Genomic DNA, 16,008 nt, shown 5'->3' with positions numbered 1-16,008 from the left:
GAAGAGAGGAGGGGGGTGAAGAGAGGAGGGGGGTGAAGAGAGGAGGGGGGTGAAGAGAGGAGGGGGGTGAAGAGAGGAGGGGGGTGAAGAGAGGAGGGGGGTGAAGAGAGGAGGGGGGTGAAGAGAGGAGGGGGGGGGTGAAGAGAGGGGGGGGTGAAGAGAGGAGGGGGGTGAAGAGAGGAGGGGGGTGAAGAGAGGAGGGGGTGAAGAGAGGAGGGGGGTGAAGAGAGGAGGGGGGTGAAGAGAGGAGGGGGTGAAGAGAGGAGGGGGTGAAGAGAGGAGGGGGGTGAAGAGAGGAGGGGGGTGAAGAGAGGAGGGGGGGTGAAGAGAGGAGGGGGGGTGAAGAGAGGAGGGGGGGTGAAGAGAGGAGGGGGGGTGAAGAGAGGAGGGGGGGTGAAGAGAGGAGGGGGGTGAAGAGAGGAGGGGGGGTGAAGAGAGGAGGGGGGGTGAAGAGAGGAGGGGGGGTGAAGAGAGGAGGGGGGGTGAAGAGAGGAGGGGGGGGTGAAGAGAGGAGGGGGGGTGAAGAGAGGAGGGGGGTGAAGAGAGGAGGGGGGGTGAAGAGAGGAGGGGGGGTGAAGAGAGGAGGGGGGGTGAAGAGAGGAGGGGGGGTGAAGAGAGGAGGGGGGGTGAAGAGAGGAGGGGGGGTGAAGAGAGGAGGGGGGGTGAAGAGAGGAGGGGGGGTGAAGAGAGGAGGGGGGGTGAAGAGAGGAGGGGGGGTGAAGAGAGGAGGGGGGGTGAAGAGAGGAGGAGGGGGTGGAAGAGAGGAGGGGGGTGGAAGAGAGGAGGGGGGGGAAGAGAGGGGGGGGAAAGAGAGGAGGGGGGGGGAAGATAGGAGGGGGGGGAAGATAGGAGGGGGGGGAAGATAGGAGGGGGGGGGGGGGGAAGATAGATGGGGGGGGGGGAAGATAGGAGGGGGGGGGGGGGAAAGAGAGGAGGGGGAGTTGGTGAGCGAGCGCGAGACAGAGTTCATTCAGCAACAGTCAGATTGTTCCAGTGAACAGTTTCCGGACCATAGGACTGATCCTGGGATTCCTGCCGATAGGATGTTCAATAAGGGCATTCCAGCCTACACAGAGGAACGTTGGTGTACGAATGTTGTAGAGGAATGTAAACTTGTGTGCGCATGAATCGGCTGAAGGACGGTGCACTGACTGAATAAAGCGATCAGTGTGTAAAGAAAAAATAAATAAACTTGTGTTAAGTTTGAGACGCGATAAACCGCAAAGAGTTGAACGCGTGCCTACGTTCAAATCTGCAGACCAAACTCTGAAGAAACTATACTCTGCTTTTTATGTTAAAGTAGATTACAGTCAATTTGCGCACAGCAAGCTCCCACAAACAGCGATATGATAATGACCAGATAATCTGTTTTTTGTTATGTTGATTGAGGGATAGATATTGGGCCCAGGAGAGATTGTTTAAAGTAACACCCAGGGGCAACAGCATCTGTTGCACCACTCAGTCACACTGATGTTAGCTCCAGGACCATAATTATTTGCATCTTGCCACCAGATACTGTTTCGAAAGCCAAAAATGAATCTGGCCACATTATGTGGCAGTGCCACACCTTTAAGCTATAAAAACACGACACTTCATTGGAATATTTTTAAACACTCATTACTCACAGAACTCCAGGTGTGGCCTCACCAATACCCTGTACAGTTGTAGCAGGACCTCTCTGCTTTTATACTCTATCCCCCTTGCAATAAAGGCCAACATTCCATTGGCCTTCCTGATCACTTGCTGTCCCTGCAGACTAACTTTTTGTGTTTCATGCACAAGGACCCCCAGGTCCCGCTGTACTGCGGCACTTTGCAATTTTTCTCCAGTTAAATTATAATGCGCTTGAATTGTCTCGCTGTTCCAGGTTCCAGCTTTAATTAGGTCTCCAAACTGCATTCCTGTCTTGTCATTTAATTAGCCCCTCGTTCCAGATTTTGGGTTTGTCAAATTACATCGATTTTTACAGCACAGAAACAAGCCATCCGGCCCCACAGTTTGCAGGGCTACGGGGAAAGGGCGGGGAGGGGGAGTGGGACTGGCTGAGGTGCTCTTACAGAGAGCCGGCACGGGCTCGACGGGCCGAATGGCCTCCTTCTGTGCTGTAACCATTCTATGATTCTACGGACAGGGCCATGCCAGTGTTTAGAAACATAGACAATAGGAGCAGTAGTCGGCCATTCGGCCCCTCGAGCCTGCACCGCCATTCAATATGATCATGGCTGATCCTCTATCTCAACACCACATTCCTGCTTTCTCCCCATACCCCTTGATGCCTTTTTGTTTCTAGAAATCGATCTATCTCCCTCTTAAATATATTCAGTGACTCGGCCTCCACAGCCTTCTGTGGTAGAGAATTCCACAGGTTCACCACCCTCCGAGTGAAAACATTTCTCCTCATCTCGCTCCTAAATTTCCAACCCCGTATCCTGAGACTGTGACCCCCTTGTTCTAGACTTCCCAGCCCCGGGGGAAACATCCTCCCCGCATCCAGTCTATCCAACCCCGTCAGAATTTTATACGTTGCAAACAGGAGCCTCATCTTCCTTCATCTGAAGGGAAAGGTAATTCGGACATCCCTGCTAACGTCAAGAACTTTACTGCAAAACAGAACTTTTAATGATGGTTATTACCACTCTAAAACGCAAGTTGAGAACTTGAATATGGAGGAACATTTTGAACAGACATTACTCTGACAAAAGAAGCCATTGTAACCCAGGACAGATCTGGGTTTGCTATGAGGCCAGCGGAACTGACCAGCACTGCCTTGAGAGAAGACCCTCGTTAATCCGCAACATAGAAACATATCAAATTCTGACGGGATTGGACAGGTTAGATGCAGGAAGAATGTTCTCGATGTTAGGGAAGTGCAGAACCAGGGGTCACAGTCCAAGGTTAAGGGGTAAGCCATTTAGAACCGAGATGAGGAGAAACTTCTTCACTCAGAGAGTGGTAAACCTGTGGAATTCTCTACCACAGAAAGTTGTTGAGGCCAGTTCGTTAGATATATTCAAAAGGGAGTTAGATGTGGCCCTTATGGCTAAAGGGATCAAGGGGTATGGAGAGAAAGCAGGAATGGGGTACTGAAGTTGCATGATCAGCCATGATCATATTGAATGGTGGTGCAGGCTCGAAGGGCCGAATGGCCTACTCCTGCACCTATTTTCTATGTTTCGCATGGTGCAGTAAACCTCACTAAACTTTGAACCAATCACGAACAACCAGGGGAAAAGCCATGCCTGAAGGAGCCAATCACTGAGGTGTACATACGAGATTGTGACCTGGAGCATAGCAGCGAGCAAGATTGAGAAGAGGGTTGGGGCGATGACGCAGCCCTGCTTGACCCCGGTCCGAACGTGGATTGGCTCACAGTCGACAAGCTCCCCGCTGGAGTGGAACTAAACTACAGAACCAGTGGGAAGCTGTTCAACCTTCGCCGTCTCCAGGCCAGGTCCAAGACAACCCCAACCTCTGTCGTCGAGCTACAGTACGCGGACAACGCCTGCGTCTGCGCACACACAGAGGCTGAACTCCAGGACATAGTCCACGTATTTACTGAGGCGTACGAAAGCATGGGCCTTACGCTAAACATCAGTAAGACAAAGGTTCTCCTACAGTCTGTCCTCGCCGCACAGCACTGCCCCCCAGTCATCAAGATCCACGGCGCGGCCCTGGACAATGTGGACCACTTCCCATATCTCGGGAACCTATTATTAACAAGAGCAGGCATTGACGACGAGATCCAACACCGCCTCCAGTGCGCCAGTGCAGCCTTCAGCCGCCTGAGGAAAAGAATGTTTGAAGACCAGGCCCTCAAAACCGTCACCAAGATCATGGTCTACAGGGCTGTAGTAATACCCGCCCTCCTGTATGGCTCAGAGACATGGACCACGTACAGCAGACACCTCAAGTCCCTGGAGAAATACCACCAACGATGTCTCCGCAAGATCCTGCAAATCCCCTGGGAGGACAGACGCACCAACGTTAGCGTCCTCGACCAGGCCAACATCCCCAGCATTGAAACACTGACCGCACTCGATCAGCTCCGCTGAGCAGGCCACATTGTTTGCATGCCCACTCGAGACTCCCAAAGCAAGCGCTCTATTCTTAGTTTTAAGATGGTTAGTGGAAAGTTTAGAGGGGGTTTGAGGGCGGGGGGGCTTCTTTACGCAGAGGGTTGTGGGGATCTGGAACTCGCTGCCTGGAAGAGTGGGGGAAGCAGAAACCCTCACCACTTTTAAGAGATGGTTGGATGAGCACTTAAACCTGCAGGTTATGGACCTAGAGCTGGTAATTGGGATTAGACTGGATGACCTTTTGTTGGACGGAGCAGATATAATGGTAAGTACTGCAGGGAATAGATTACGGCCAGGGTGATCTCCTGGACTAGTGTCGATCGCCTGGATGGGTCGGAGAGGAATTTTCCCAGATTTTTTCTGCCTAAATTGGCCTGGGTTTTTATCTGGTTTTTGCCTCTCCCAGGAGATCACATGGCTCCGGTTGGGGTGAAGTGTAGAATGTTTCAGTAAAAGGGGTATCGCAGTTGTGTGGGGCAGACTGGTTGGGCCAGGTGCTCTTTGCCTTTCCGTCATTGTTCATGGGTTTATATGTAACCTTTAAGGCTGCTGACCAAGGGCAGTGGTGGCTCTTTGTCGGCCGGCGCGGACACGATGGGGCGAAATGGCCTCCTGCGCTGTAAATTTCTATGTTTCTATATTTACTTGGAAGTCCTTCACGGCAAACGAGCCAAAAGTGGGCAGAGGAAACGTTACAAGGACACCCTCAAAGCCTCCCTGATAAAGTGCAACATCCCCACCGGCACCTGGGAGTCCCTGGCCAAAGACCAGTCCGCCCTAAGTGGAGGAAGAGCATCCGGGAGGGCGCTGAGCACCTCGAGTCTCGTCGCCGAGAGCATGCAGAAACCAAGCGCAGTTAGCAGAAGGAGCGTGCGGCAAACCAGACTCCCCACCCACCCCTTCCCTCAACCACTGTCTGTCCCACCTGTGACAGAGACTGTAATTCCCATATTGGACTGTACAGTCACCTGAGAACTCACTTTTAGAGTGGAAGCAAGTCTTCCGAAGGACTGCCTATAAATGAATGACACGTGAGAGCCACAAGAACAAGCTGAGCACAAACAATTAAGAAAGGTCGCAACACCGAGTTTTTATTTAATTGCAGTCGGCCGGGACAAACCTTTCCCGATCTAACGGAGAGAAAACATTTAAAGATTCCTACAGACTTCAAGTGATCGTCGTTTTGGCCGCCGGACACTTGGAAGACTCCAGGACAGGTTAAGTTGGGTTCTTATTTAATCCGTGCGTTCGCTGTTAAAATAAAAGATCTGTTTGAGAGATAGTGTATCTGTGTGGCTTTCTGTTAAATGTGGATTTAGGTCTACGAACCCCAATCAAACAACTAACGTGACAGGCGTGAATGTGGTAAATAATTCCGACACATCTCGCCCTGTCAACATGTCCTTCTATTCCTTTCCCCCGCATGTCCTTAGCAAGCTTCCCCTTGAACAGAAGAACATAAGAAATAGGAGCAGGAGTCGGCCATAAGGCCCCTCGAGTCTGCTCTACCATTTAATAAGATCATGGCTGATCTGATCATGGACTCAGCTCCACTTCCCTGCCCGCTCCCCATAACCCCTTATCCCCTTATCGTTTAGAAACTGTCTATTTCTGTCTTAAATTTATTTAATGTCCCAGCTTCCGCAGCTCTCTGAGGCAGAGAATTCCACAGATTCACAACCCTCAGAGAAGAAATTTCTCCTCATCTCAGTTTTAAATGGGCGGCCCCTTATTCTAAGATCATGCCCTCTAGTTTTAGTCTTCCCCATCAGTGGAAACATCCTCTCTGCATCCACCCTGTCGAGCCCCCTCATAATCTTATATGTTTCGATAAGATCACCTCTCATTCTTCTGAATTCCAATGAGTAGAGACCCAACCTACTCAACCTTTCCTCATAAGTCAACCCCCTCATCCCCGGAATCAACCAAGTGAACCTTCTCTGAACTGCCTCCAAAGCAAATATATCCTTTCGTAAATATGGAAACCAAAACTGCACGCAGTACTCCAGATGTGGCCTCACCAATACCCTGTACAGCTGTAGCAAGACATCCCTGCTTTTATACTCCATCCCCTTTGCAATAAAGGCCAAGATACCATTGGCCTTCCTGATCACTTGCTGTACCTGCATACTATCCTTTTGTGTTTCATGCACAAGTACCCTCAGGTCCCGCTGTACTGCGGCACTTTGCAATCTTTCTCCATTTAAATAATAACTTGCTCTTTGATTCTACTTGAATCTTCGAACCCAGAACTGGTGTTGAGTGGTTATTTTAAATACTGCACTACACAGCCCATTCAATATATCGTACAGGTGCGGTTTTTGCACTTAAAAGCTGGCAAGCTGTAAGATTTACACATTTCACGATGGTTTAAAGAAAACCTGTGGGACTGTTGGGCAGGAGAAAGATTGGCAGCACTGGGCAGGGGGTGGCTCATAACTGATTAATGCAATCTCTGCGGTCAGGAGCGAGACCCGATTAACATCGAGACAAAGGGTTTCGATACAATCAAGCAGAGGATCCCATGGATTCTTTGGCCGGAGGGGAAAAACCAGTTCCCTATGGAGACTACAAGTCTGCGAAAACCCAGGACAACAAAGGGTCCCACAAGGCGTGCATTTTTGGATAACGGGGTACAAAAGATAAGGAGTTATCTTTTGCCCTGTCGATTCCGAGTGTAAGTTGTGGTCACCCAAACAGATCCAGACCCATCATCACAGCCATCGAGACTCATCCAGATGCATTAACTGTACGCAGCCCAGCAGGAGATGTGTATAATCACATGGATATATATGTACGAGCTGAGAACAACAGGTTGGAACAACAGAAGCAGAACGAGAAGGCGGGGACATCGCAGAGGTACAACAGGTTGAAGAAACACCTCAGAACCGACAAACGACAACAGCAGCAAAAAACATAGAAACATATAAAATAGGTGCAGGTGTAGGCCATTCGGCCCTTCGAGCCTGCACCACCATTCAATATGATCATGGCTGATCATGCAACTTCAGTACCCCATTCCTGCTTTCTCTCCATACCCCTTGATCCCTTTAGCTGTAAGGGCCACATCTAACTCCCTTTTGAATATATCTAACGAACTGGCCTCAACAACTTTCTGTGGTAGAGAATTCCACAGATTCACAACTCTCTGAGTGAAGAAGTTTCTCCTCATCTCGGTCCTAAATGGCTTACTCCTTATCCTTAGACTGTCCCCTGGTTCTGGACTTCCCCAACATCGGGAATATTCTTCTTGCATCTAACCTGTCCAATCCCGTCAGAATTTTATATATTTCTATGAGATCCCCTCTCATTCTTCTAAATTCCAGTGAATATAAGCCTAGTCGATCCAGTCTTTCTTCGGAGGGGCAGTACTGAGGGAGCGCAGCACTGTCGGAGGGGCAGTACTGAGGGAGCGCTGCACTCTTGGAGGGGCAGTACTGAGGGAGCGCTGCACTGTCGGAGGGGCAGTACTGAGGGAGCGCTGCACTGTCGGAGGGGCAGTACTGAGGGAGCGCTGCACTGTCGGAGGGGCAGAACTGAGGGAGCGCTGCACTGTCGGAGGGGCAGTACTGAGGGAGCGCTGCACTGTCGGAGGGGCAGTACTGAGGGAGCGCAGCACTGTCGGAGGGGCAGTACTGAGGGAGCGCTGCACTCTTGGAGGGGCAGTACTGAGGGAGCGCTGCACTGTCGGAGGGGCAGTACTGAGGGAGCGCTGCACTGTCGGAGGGGCAGTACTGAGGGAGCGCTGCACTGTCGGAGGGGCAGTACTGAGGGAGCGCTGCACTGTCGGAGGGGCAGAACTGAGGGAGCGCTGCACTGTCGGAGGGGCAGTACTGAGGGAGCGCTGCACTGTCGGAGGGGCAGAACTGAGGGAGCGCTGCACTGTCGGAGGGGCAGAACTGAGGGAGCGCTGCACTGTCGGAGGGGCAGTACTGAGGGAGCGCTGCACTGTCGGAGGGGCAGTACTGAGGGAGCGCTGCACTGTCGGAGGGGCAGTACTGAGGGAGCGCTGCACTGTCGGAGGGGCAGTACTGAGGGAGCGCTGCACTGTCGGGGGTGCCATCTTTTGGATGAGATGTTAAACCGAGGTCCCATCTGCTCTCATCAGGTTGACGCAAAAGATCCCATGACTCTATTTTGAAGAGCAGGGGAGTTATCCCCGGTGTCCTGGAGCCAATATTTATCCCTCAATCAACATAACAAAAAAAAACAGATTATCTGGGTCATTTTCACATTGCTGTTTGTGGGAGCTTGCTGTGCGCAAATTACTACCGCATTTCCCACATTACAACAGTGACTACACTCCAAAAGTACTTCATTGGCTGTAAAGCATTTTGAGACGTCCGGTGGTCGTGAAAGGCGCTATATAAATGCAAGTCTTTCTTTTCCCGAGCTGACAAAGTTGGCCGCTCTCTGAGAGAACAAGTGGCATGCGACAGAAACAAAGAGTTCAGTCGGAACACGTACCATGCCAGGGTGGGTCACGATCATCCCTTTACACTCTTCGGCGTACTTCTGCCACTCGAGCTCCTCCCACTGCAACATGTTGGCAATCTCCTCCTCGGGAACCAGCGGCTTGCTGCTGCGCAGGAGGTAGAGCAGGACCTGGTGCATTGACAGCACCTCCTTCCCACTGTCTGCGCACACGGAGACAAAAGGCAAGCTTGTGAGGAGGCCCAGGGACCAGTGTCGGAGTCACACTGACCTGCAACATCGAGCTCCATCCAGTGGGCTACTGCCCCACCTACTGGACTGCTGCGGTGATGCAGCCACTGCTGTTTGTACAATAAAAGCAACCCGACAAGTTCCCGAGTTGGAGCCATCTTGTAAGCGTGTGTTTGTGATGTCGTGGAGAATATATAACCACTTGCCACTGGACCAAGACCAAGCTCTGCCGAGCCCGTGTGGTGGCTGGTGTGCAACGGTCACCCCACGTTAAAAAAAAATCCACGCACAGGGCATCTTCCACCCTTCAGGATGTAGTTCGGGATCCGGAATATTAGGTCCTTCACTGAAACACCTGGGAACTCGTGGAAGCAAGTCATCATCGTTCGAGGGACCGCCTAGGATGACCACGTAAACATACAGGTTAAACCTCCCCTTATCCGGCATCCTCGGGACCCGGATGAGGGGAGGTAAGCGGCCTGAAGGTGGTGGGGGGGGGGGGGGTCAAGTGTCGGCGTGGCCCCAAAGTCGGAGGGGGGGGGGTCGGTCGCGTTCTGCGCATGTGCCCCCGACCACCAGAATCATGCCAGACCAGGAGTGGTGCCAGATAAGGGAGGGCCAACCTTTATCAAGATTCTGAGGGGGGGCTTGACAGGGTAGATGCAGAGAGGATGTTTCCCCTCGTGGGGGAAACTAAAACTAGGGGACATAGTCTTAGAATAAGGGACCGCCCATTTAAAACTGAGATGAGGAGGAATTTCTTCTCTCAGAGGGTTGTAAATCTGTGGAATTCTCTGCCCCAGAGAGCTGTGGAGGCTGGGTCATTGAATATATTTAAGGCAGAGATACACAGATCTTTGAGCGATAAGGGAGTAAAGGGTTATGGGGCGCGGGCGGGGAAGTGGAGCTGAGTCCATGATCAGATCAGCCATGATCTTATTGAATGGCGGAGCAGGCTCGAGGGGCCGAATGGCCGACTCCTGCTCCTATTTCTTATGTTCTTAACCCTGTGGCCATTTTGTGCCGACTATGCTGTATGTGGTTACAAAGAATACTTGGTGTTTCACGACCGTCAGTGACTCGATTCTTCCAGTTTCCACCTTCCAAATCATATTTTACAACTTAGAGAGAGAGGGAGCTGTCTTCTTACGGATTCAGATGCAGCCGAGTGCCAGCGGTGGCTCAGTGGGCAACATCCTCGCCTCTGAGTCAGAAGGTTGTGGGTTCAAGACCCAACTCAGAGACAAATCAATCGATTCAATACAATGATAATTTGGGAGAACTGTTTCATCTTTCCTCACGAGTGCTTTTAAAAAAAGATCCTTCCGACTATCAAAGAAACTCCAACAGTGTCATTGAGAGAAAGGCCGAAGACCTCCTTGTGTCAGCTGTGTCTCAGTGGGCAGCACTCTAACCTGAGTACTGAGGGAGCGCCGCACTGTCGGAGGGGCAGTACTGAGGGAGTGCTGCACTGTCGGAGGGGCAGTACTGAGGGAGCGCCGCACTGTCGGAGGGGCAGTACTGAGGGAGCGCCGCACTGTCGGAGGGGCAGTACTGAGGGAGTGCCGCAATGTCGGAGGGGCAGTACTGAGGGAGTGCCGCACTGTCGGAGGGTCAGTACTGAGGGAGTGCTGCACTGTCAGAGAGGCAGTACTGAGGGAGTGCCGCACTGTCAGAGAGGCAGTACTGAGGGAGTGCTGCACTGTCGGAGAGGCAGTACTGAGGGAGCGCCGCACTGTCGGAGGGGCAGTACTGAGGGAGCGCCGCACTGTCGGAGGGGCAGTACTGAGGGAGTGCTGCACTGTCGGAGGGGCAGTACTGAGGGAGCGCCAGCGCTGAGGGCGCGCCGCACTGTCGGAGGGGCCATCTTTTGGATGAGACGTTAAACCGAGGCCCCGTCTGCTCTCTCAGGTGGAGGTCAAAGATCCCACGGCACTATTTCGAAGAGGAACTGGGGAGCAATTTGTAAGTAGCATTGCCAGGTGTAAGGTTAAGGGCAAATCCAATTTAAGGCATGGAATCGAGTCATATTAGCCGGTGTAATAGGATCTGCAGTATTACCGGGTACGATGTTACATAGAATCATCATCATAGGCAGTCCCTCGAAATCGAGGAAGTCTTGCTTCCACTCTAAAAGTGAGTTCTCAGGTGACTGAACAGTCCAATATGGGAATTACAGTCTCTGTCACAGGTGGGACAGACAGTGGTTGGAGGAAAGGGGTGGGTGGGACTGGTTTGCCGCACGCTCCTTCCGCTGTACATCGAATGTACAGAAATCAAAGACCACTCAGCTTAATTGGTTGCTTAGTACTGCACTGGGAGTACCATCCGAGACTTTTGTGCTCAAGTCCATGGATTGGGACTCGAACCCACAACCTTCTGACTCAAGAGGCAAGGGTGCTGCCCACTGAGCCACTGGCTGACACACAATGGAGTGAATGTGAGGCACAGGATGCTTTATTGAAAGCAGCATAGTTTGGTCTACTTTGCTTTTCTTTTAGTAATGGAATATCAATGTCCCCATGTCATGCGACATCAAATAACGCCCAGTGTACATGTTACTTGCAAACTCATTCCCGAGTTACATGGCAGTATCAGGCACAGTACTAGTCACAATCTTTTGTGATAGCATGGTCTACAGGGCTGTAGTAATACCCGCCCTCCTGTATGGCTCAGAGACATGGACCATGTACAGTAGACACCTCAAATCGCTGGAGAAATACCAACAACGATGTCTCCGCAAGATCCTACAAATCCCCTTGGAGGACAGGACACCAACCTTAGCGTCCTCGACCAGGCCAACATCCCCAGCATCGTAGCACTGACCACACTCGACCAGCTCCGCTGGGCAGGCCACACTGTCCGCATGCCAGACACGAGACTCCCAAAGCAAGCGCTCTACTCGGAACTCCTTCACGGCAAACGAGCCAAAGGTGGGCAGAGGAAACATTACAAGGACACCCTCACAGCCTCCCTGATAAACATAGAAAATAGGTGCAGGAGTAGGCCATTCGGCCCTTCGAGCCTGCACCACCATTCAATAAGATCATGGCTGATCATTCACCTCAGTACCCCTTTCCCGCTTTCTCTCCATACCCCTTGATCACTTTAGCCGTAAGGGCCACATCTAACTCCCTCTTGAATATATCTAATGAACTGGCCTCAACAACTCTCTGCGGCAGGGAATTCCACAGGTTAACAACTCTGAGTGAAGAAGTTTCTCCTCATCTCGGTCCTAAATGGCTTACCCCTTATCCTTAGACTATGTCCCCTGGTTCTGGACTTCCCAAACATCAGGAACATTCTTCCTGCATCTAACCTGTCCAGTCCCGTCAGAATGTTATATGTTTCTACGAGATCCCCTCTCATCCTTCTAAACTCCAGTGAATATAGGCCCAGTCGATCCAGTCTCTCCTCATATGTCAGTCCTGCTATCCCACGAATCAGTCTGGTGAACCTTCGCTGCACTCCCTCAATAGCACTCAAAATAGGAGACCAAAACTGAACACAATATTCCAGGTGAGGTCTCACTAAGGCCCTGTACAACTGCAGAAAGACCTCCCTGCTCCTATACTCAAATCCCCTCGCAATGAAGGTCAACATACCATTTGCCGCCTTCACCGCCTGCTGTACCTGCATGCCAACTTTCAATGACTGATGTACCATGAAACCCAGGTCTCGTTGCACCTTCCCTTTTCCTAATCTGCCGCCATTTGGATAATATTCTGCCTTCGTGTTCTTGCCACCAAAGTGGATAACCTCACATTTATCCACATTATACTGCATTTGCCATGCATTTGCCCACTCACCTAACCTGTCCAAGTCACCCAACAGCCTTTTAGCATCCTCATCACAGCTCACACCGCCATCCAGCTTAATGTCAGCTGCACTTGGAGATATTACACTCAATTTCCTCATCCAAATCATTAATGTATATTGTAAATAGCTGGGGTCCCAGCACTGAGCCCTGTGGCACCCCACTAGTCACTGCCTGCCATTCTGAAAAGGACCCATTTATCCCAACTCTCTGCTTCCTGTCTGCCAACCAGTTCTCTATTCACGTCAGTACATTACCCCCAATACCATGTGCTTTGATTTTGCACACCAATCTCCTGTATGGGACCTTGTCAAAAGCCTTTTGAAAGTCCAAATACACCACATCCACTGGTTCTCCCTTGTCCACTCTACCAGTTACATCCGCAAAAAAAGATTTGTCAAGCATGATTTCCCTTTCATAAATCCATGCTGACTTGGACCGATCCCGTCACTGCTTTCCAAATGTGCTGCTATTTCATCTTTAATAATTGATTCCAACATTTTCCCCTCCACCGATGTCAGGCTAATCGGTCTATAATTACCCGGTTTCTCTCTCCCTCCTTTCTTAAAAAGTGGTGTTACATTAGCTACCCTCAAATAGGAACTGATCCAGAGTCGATAGACTGTTGGAAAATGATCACCAATGCATCCAGTATTTCTAGGGCTACTTCCTTAAGTACTCTGGGATGCAGGCTATCAGGCCCCGGGGATTTATCAGCCTTCAATCCCATCAATTTCCGTAACACAATTTCCCGCCTAATAAGGATTTCCTTCAGTTCCGCTTTCTCACTAGACCCTCGGTCCCCTAGTATTTCAGGAAGGTGTCTTCCTTCGTGAAGACAGAACCAAAGTATTTGTTTAACTGGTCCGCCATTTCTTTGTTCCCCATTATAAATTCACCTGAATCTGACTGCAAGGGACCTACGTTTGTTTTCACTAATCTTTTTCTCTTCACGTATCTATAAAAGCTTTTGCAGTCAGTTTTTATGTTCCCAGCAAGCTTCCTCTCATACTCTATTTTCCCCCTCCTGATTAAACCCGTTGTCCTCCTCTGCTGTATTCTAAAATTCTCCCAGTCCTCAGGTTTGCTGCTTTTTCTGGCAAATTTATATGCCTCTTCCTTGGATTTAACACTATCCTTGACTTCCCTTGTTAGCCACGGTTGAGCCACCTTCCCCATTTTATTTTTACTCCAGACAGGGATGTACAATTGTTGAAGTTCATCCAAAGTGCAACGTTCCCACCGACACCTGGGAGTCCCCGGCCAAAGACCGCCCTAATTGGAGGAAGAGCATCCGGGAGGGCGCTGAGCACCTCGAGTCTCGTCGCCGAGAGCGTGCAGAAACCAAGCGCAGGCAGCGGAAGGAGCGTGCGGCAAACCTGTCCCACCCTCCCTTTCCCTCAACCACTGTCTGTCCCACCTGTGACAGGGACTGTGATTCCCGTATTGGACTGTTCAGCCACCTAAGGACTCATTTTAAGAGTGGAAGCAAGTCTCCCTCGATTCCGAGGGACTGCCGATGAAAAATGAGTCACAATCTTTTACTCATTACTAACGCGATCGCTCTTCGAAAGAGGCGGCGCAGACTCGATGGGCCGAATGGCCTCCCGCCGGTGCCGTACTGCTCCCTCACTTCCGCCACTCACCCGGTATCGATCGGACAAAGCGGGGCAGGAAATGAAACCGTGGGCAGGATGGAGCACCGTTCTCAAATACAGGACCTGGGAAACAGAAAGACATATTTACACACACACACACACACACACAGGTCAATCTCCCACCGGGACTGTGCGCGCGGGGAACTCGCAGGAAATATGCGAGGGGCGGGGGGGGGGGCGAAATTCCCGATCGCCCCGGTCGGGGGGGGGGGGGGGGAGGGGGCGGTAACCTCTCTGGGTAACGGTCTGCGCCCGGCGCGGAGGTCCCGCCCCCCTCCCCCCTCCGGCAGCGAAATTGGGGTTACTGCTCCTCACAGGAAGTGAAACGCTGTGTCGCGGGGCGGGATATGCGGGCGGGTCGCGGAGCGCTGACCTGTTTCAACGCCCACTCCCTTTCCGTTGAAGGGGAAGGACGCCACATGCTCGGCAGCGCCGGGCTGCAAGATCGTGGCCCGGATCCCACGGCAACGTTTCACAGCGGGCCCGACCGGTAAGATGGGAAGAAAAAAAAAATGGCGCCGCAAATGGAGCGTTGGCCTTTATTGCAAAGGGGGATGGAGTATAAAAGCAGAGAAGTCCTGCTACAACTGTACAGGGTATTGGTGAGGCCACACCTGGAGTACTGCGTACAGTTTTGGTTTCCATATTTAAGGAAGGATATACTTGCATTGGAGGCAGTTCAGAGAAGGTTCACTCGGTTGATTCCGGGGATGAGGGGGTTGACTTATGAGGAAAGGTTGAGTAGGTTGGGCCTCTACTCATTGGAATTCAGAAGATTGAGAGGTGATCTTATCGAAACGTATAAGATTATGAGGGGGCTTGACAAGGTGGATGCAGATAGAATGTTTCCACTGATGGGGGAGACTAGAACTAGAGGACATAGTCTCAGAATAAGGGGCCGTCCATTTAAAACGGAGATGAGGAGGAATTTCTTCTCTCAGAGGGTTGTAAATCTGTGGAATTCTCTGCCCCAGAGAGCTGTGGAGGCTGGGTCATTGAATATATTTAAGGCGGAGATAGACAGATTTTTGAGCGATAAGGGAATAAGGGGTTATGGGGAGCGGGCGGGGAAGTGGAGCTGAGTCCATGATCAGATCAGCCATGATCTTATTGAATGGCGGAGTAGGTTCGAGGGGCCGAATGGCCGACTCCTGCTCCTATTTCTTATGAGAAGTAGGGAAAAGTACTTTATATTAATTAATTGAATGAATGAGATTGACTTTGAGCAGACACACAAAAAAATCTCCGATTAAAGAATCCTAAACAGCATAAAAGGTTTGTGGTGAATGAATGTTAATAGGATTTAACAATCAGAAAGGTCACACCCCATCTACTTTACGATACAATTTTTGTTTGCGTTTCACGTTACCAAGAATATTCCAGTCGTACAGCTCCAAAATATCCTTGAATAAAAACGAGCAGAACATTTCCAATCCTTTCACACAGAAATTCTGAAATCAGAAAGAAAGACTTGCATTTATATAGCGCCTTTCATGACCACCAAACGTCCCTTTACAGCCAATGAAGTACTTTTTTGAATTCTAGTCACTGTTGTGGGCAACACGGCAGCCAATTTGCTCACAGCAAGCTTCCACAAACAGCAATGTGATAATGACCAGATAATCTGTTTTAGTGATGTTGATTGAGGGATAAATATTGGCCCCAGGACACCGGGGTTAACTCCCCTGCTCTTCTTCCAAAAAGTGCCGTGGGATCTTTTACATCCACCCGAGAGAGCAGACGGGGCCTCGGTTTAACGTCTCATCCGAAACACGTGACCTCCGACAGATGC

At 50.9% G+C, this 16,008-nt stretch overlaps 1 protein-coding gene across 1 annotated transcript in view; it reads right to left on the bottom strand.

The window, feature by feature from the left end:
• The window catches only part of drosha (drosha ribonuclease III), a 106,330-nt gene that overhangs the window by 64,046 nt on the left and 26,276 nt on the right, over positions 1-16,008 (bottom strand). Inside the window, exons 12-14 of the mRNA XM_070879769.1 lie at positions 15,586-15,667; positions 14,205-14,279; positions 8,544-8,713 (exon numbers count right to left, since the gene is read on the bottom strand). Coding sequence (XP_070735870.1) covers positions 8,544-8,713; positions 14,205-14,279; positions 15,586-15,667 — 327 coding nt within the window. The remainder of the gene's footprint in view (positions 1-8,543; positions 8,714-14,204; positions 14,280-15,585; positions 15,668-16,008) is intronic.

Source organism: Pristiophorus japonicus, chromosome 5 (genome assembly GCF_044704955.1).
Source record: "Pristiophorus japonicus isolate sPriJap1 chromosome 5, sPriJap1.hap1, whole genome shotgun sequence".
Taxonomy (NCBI): domain Eukaryota; kingdom Metazoa; phylum Chordata; class Chondrichthyes; family Pristiophoridae; genus Pristiophorus; species Pristiophorus japonicus.
This window is presented reverse-complemented; position numbering and strand designations above follow the sequence as displayed.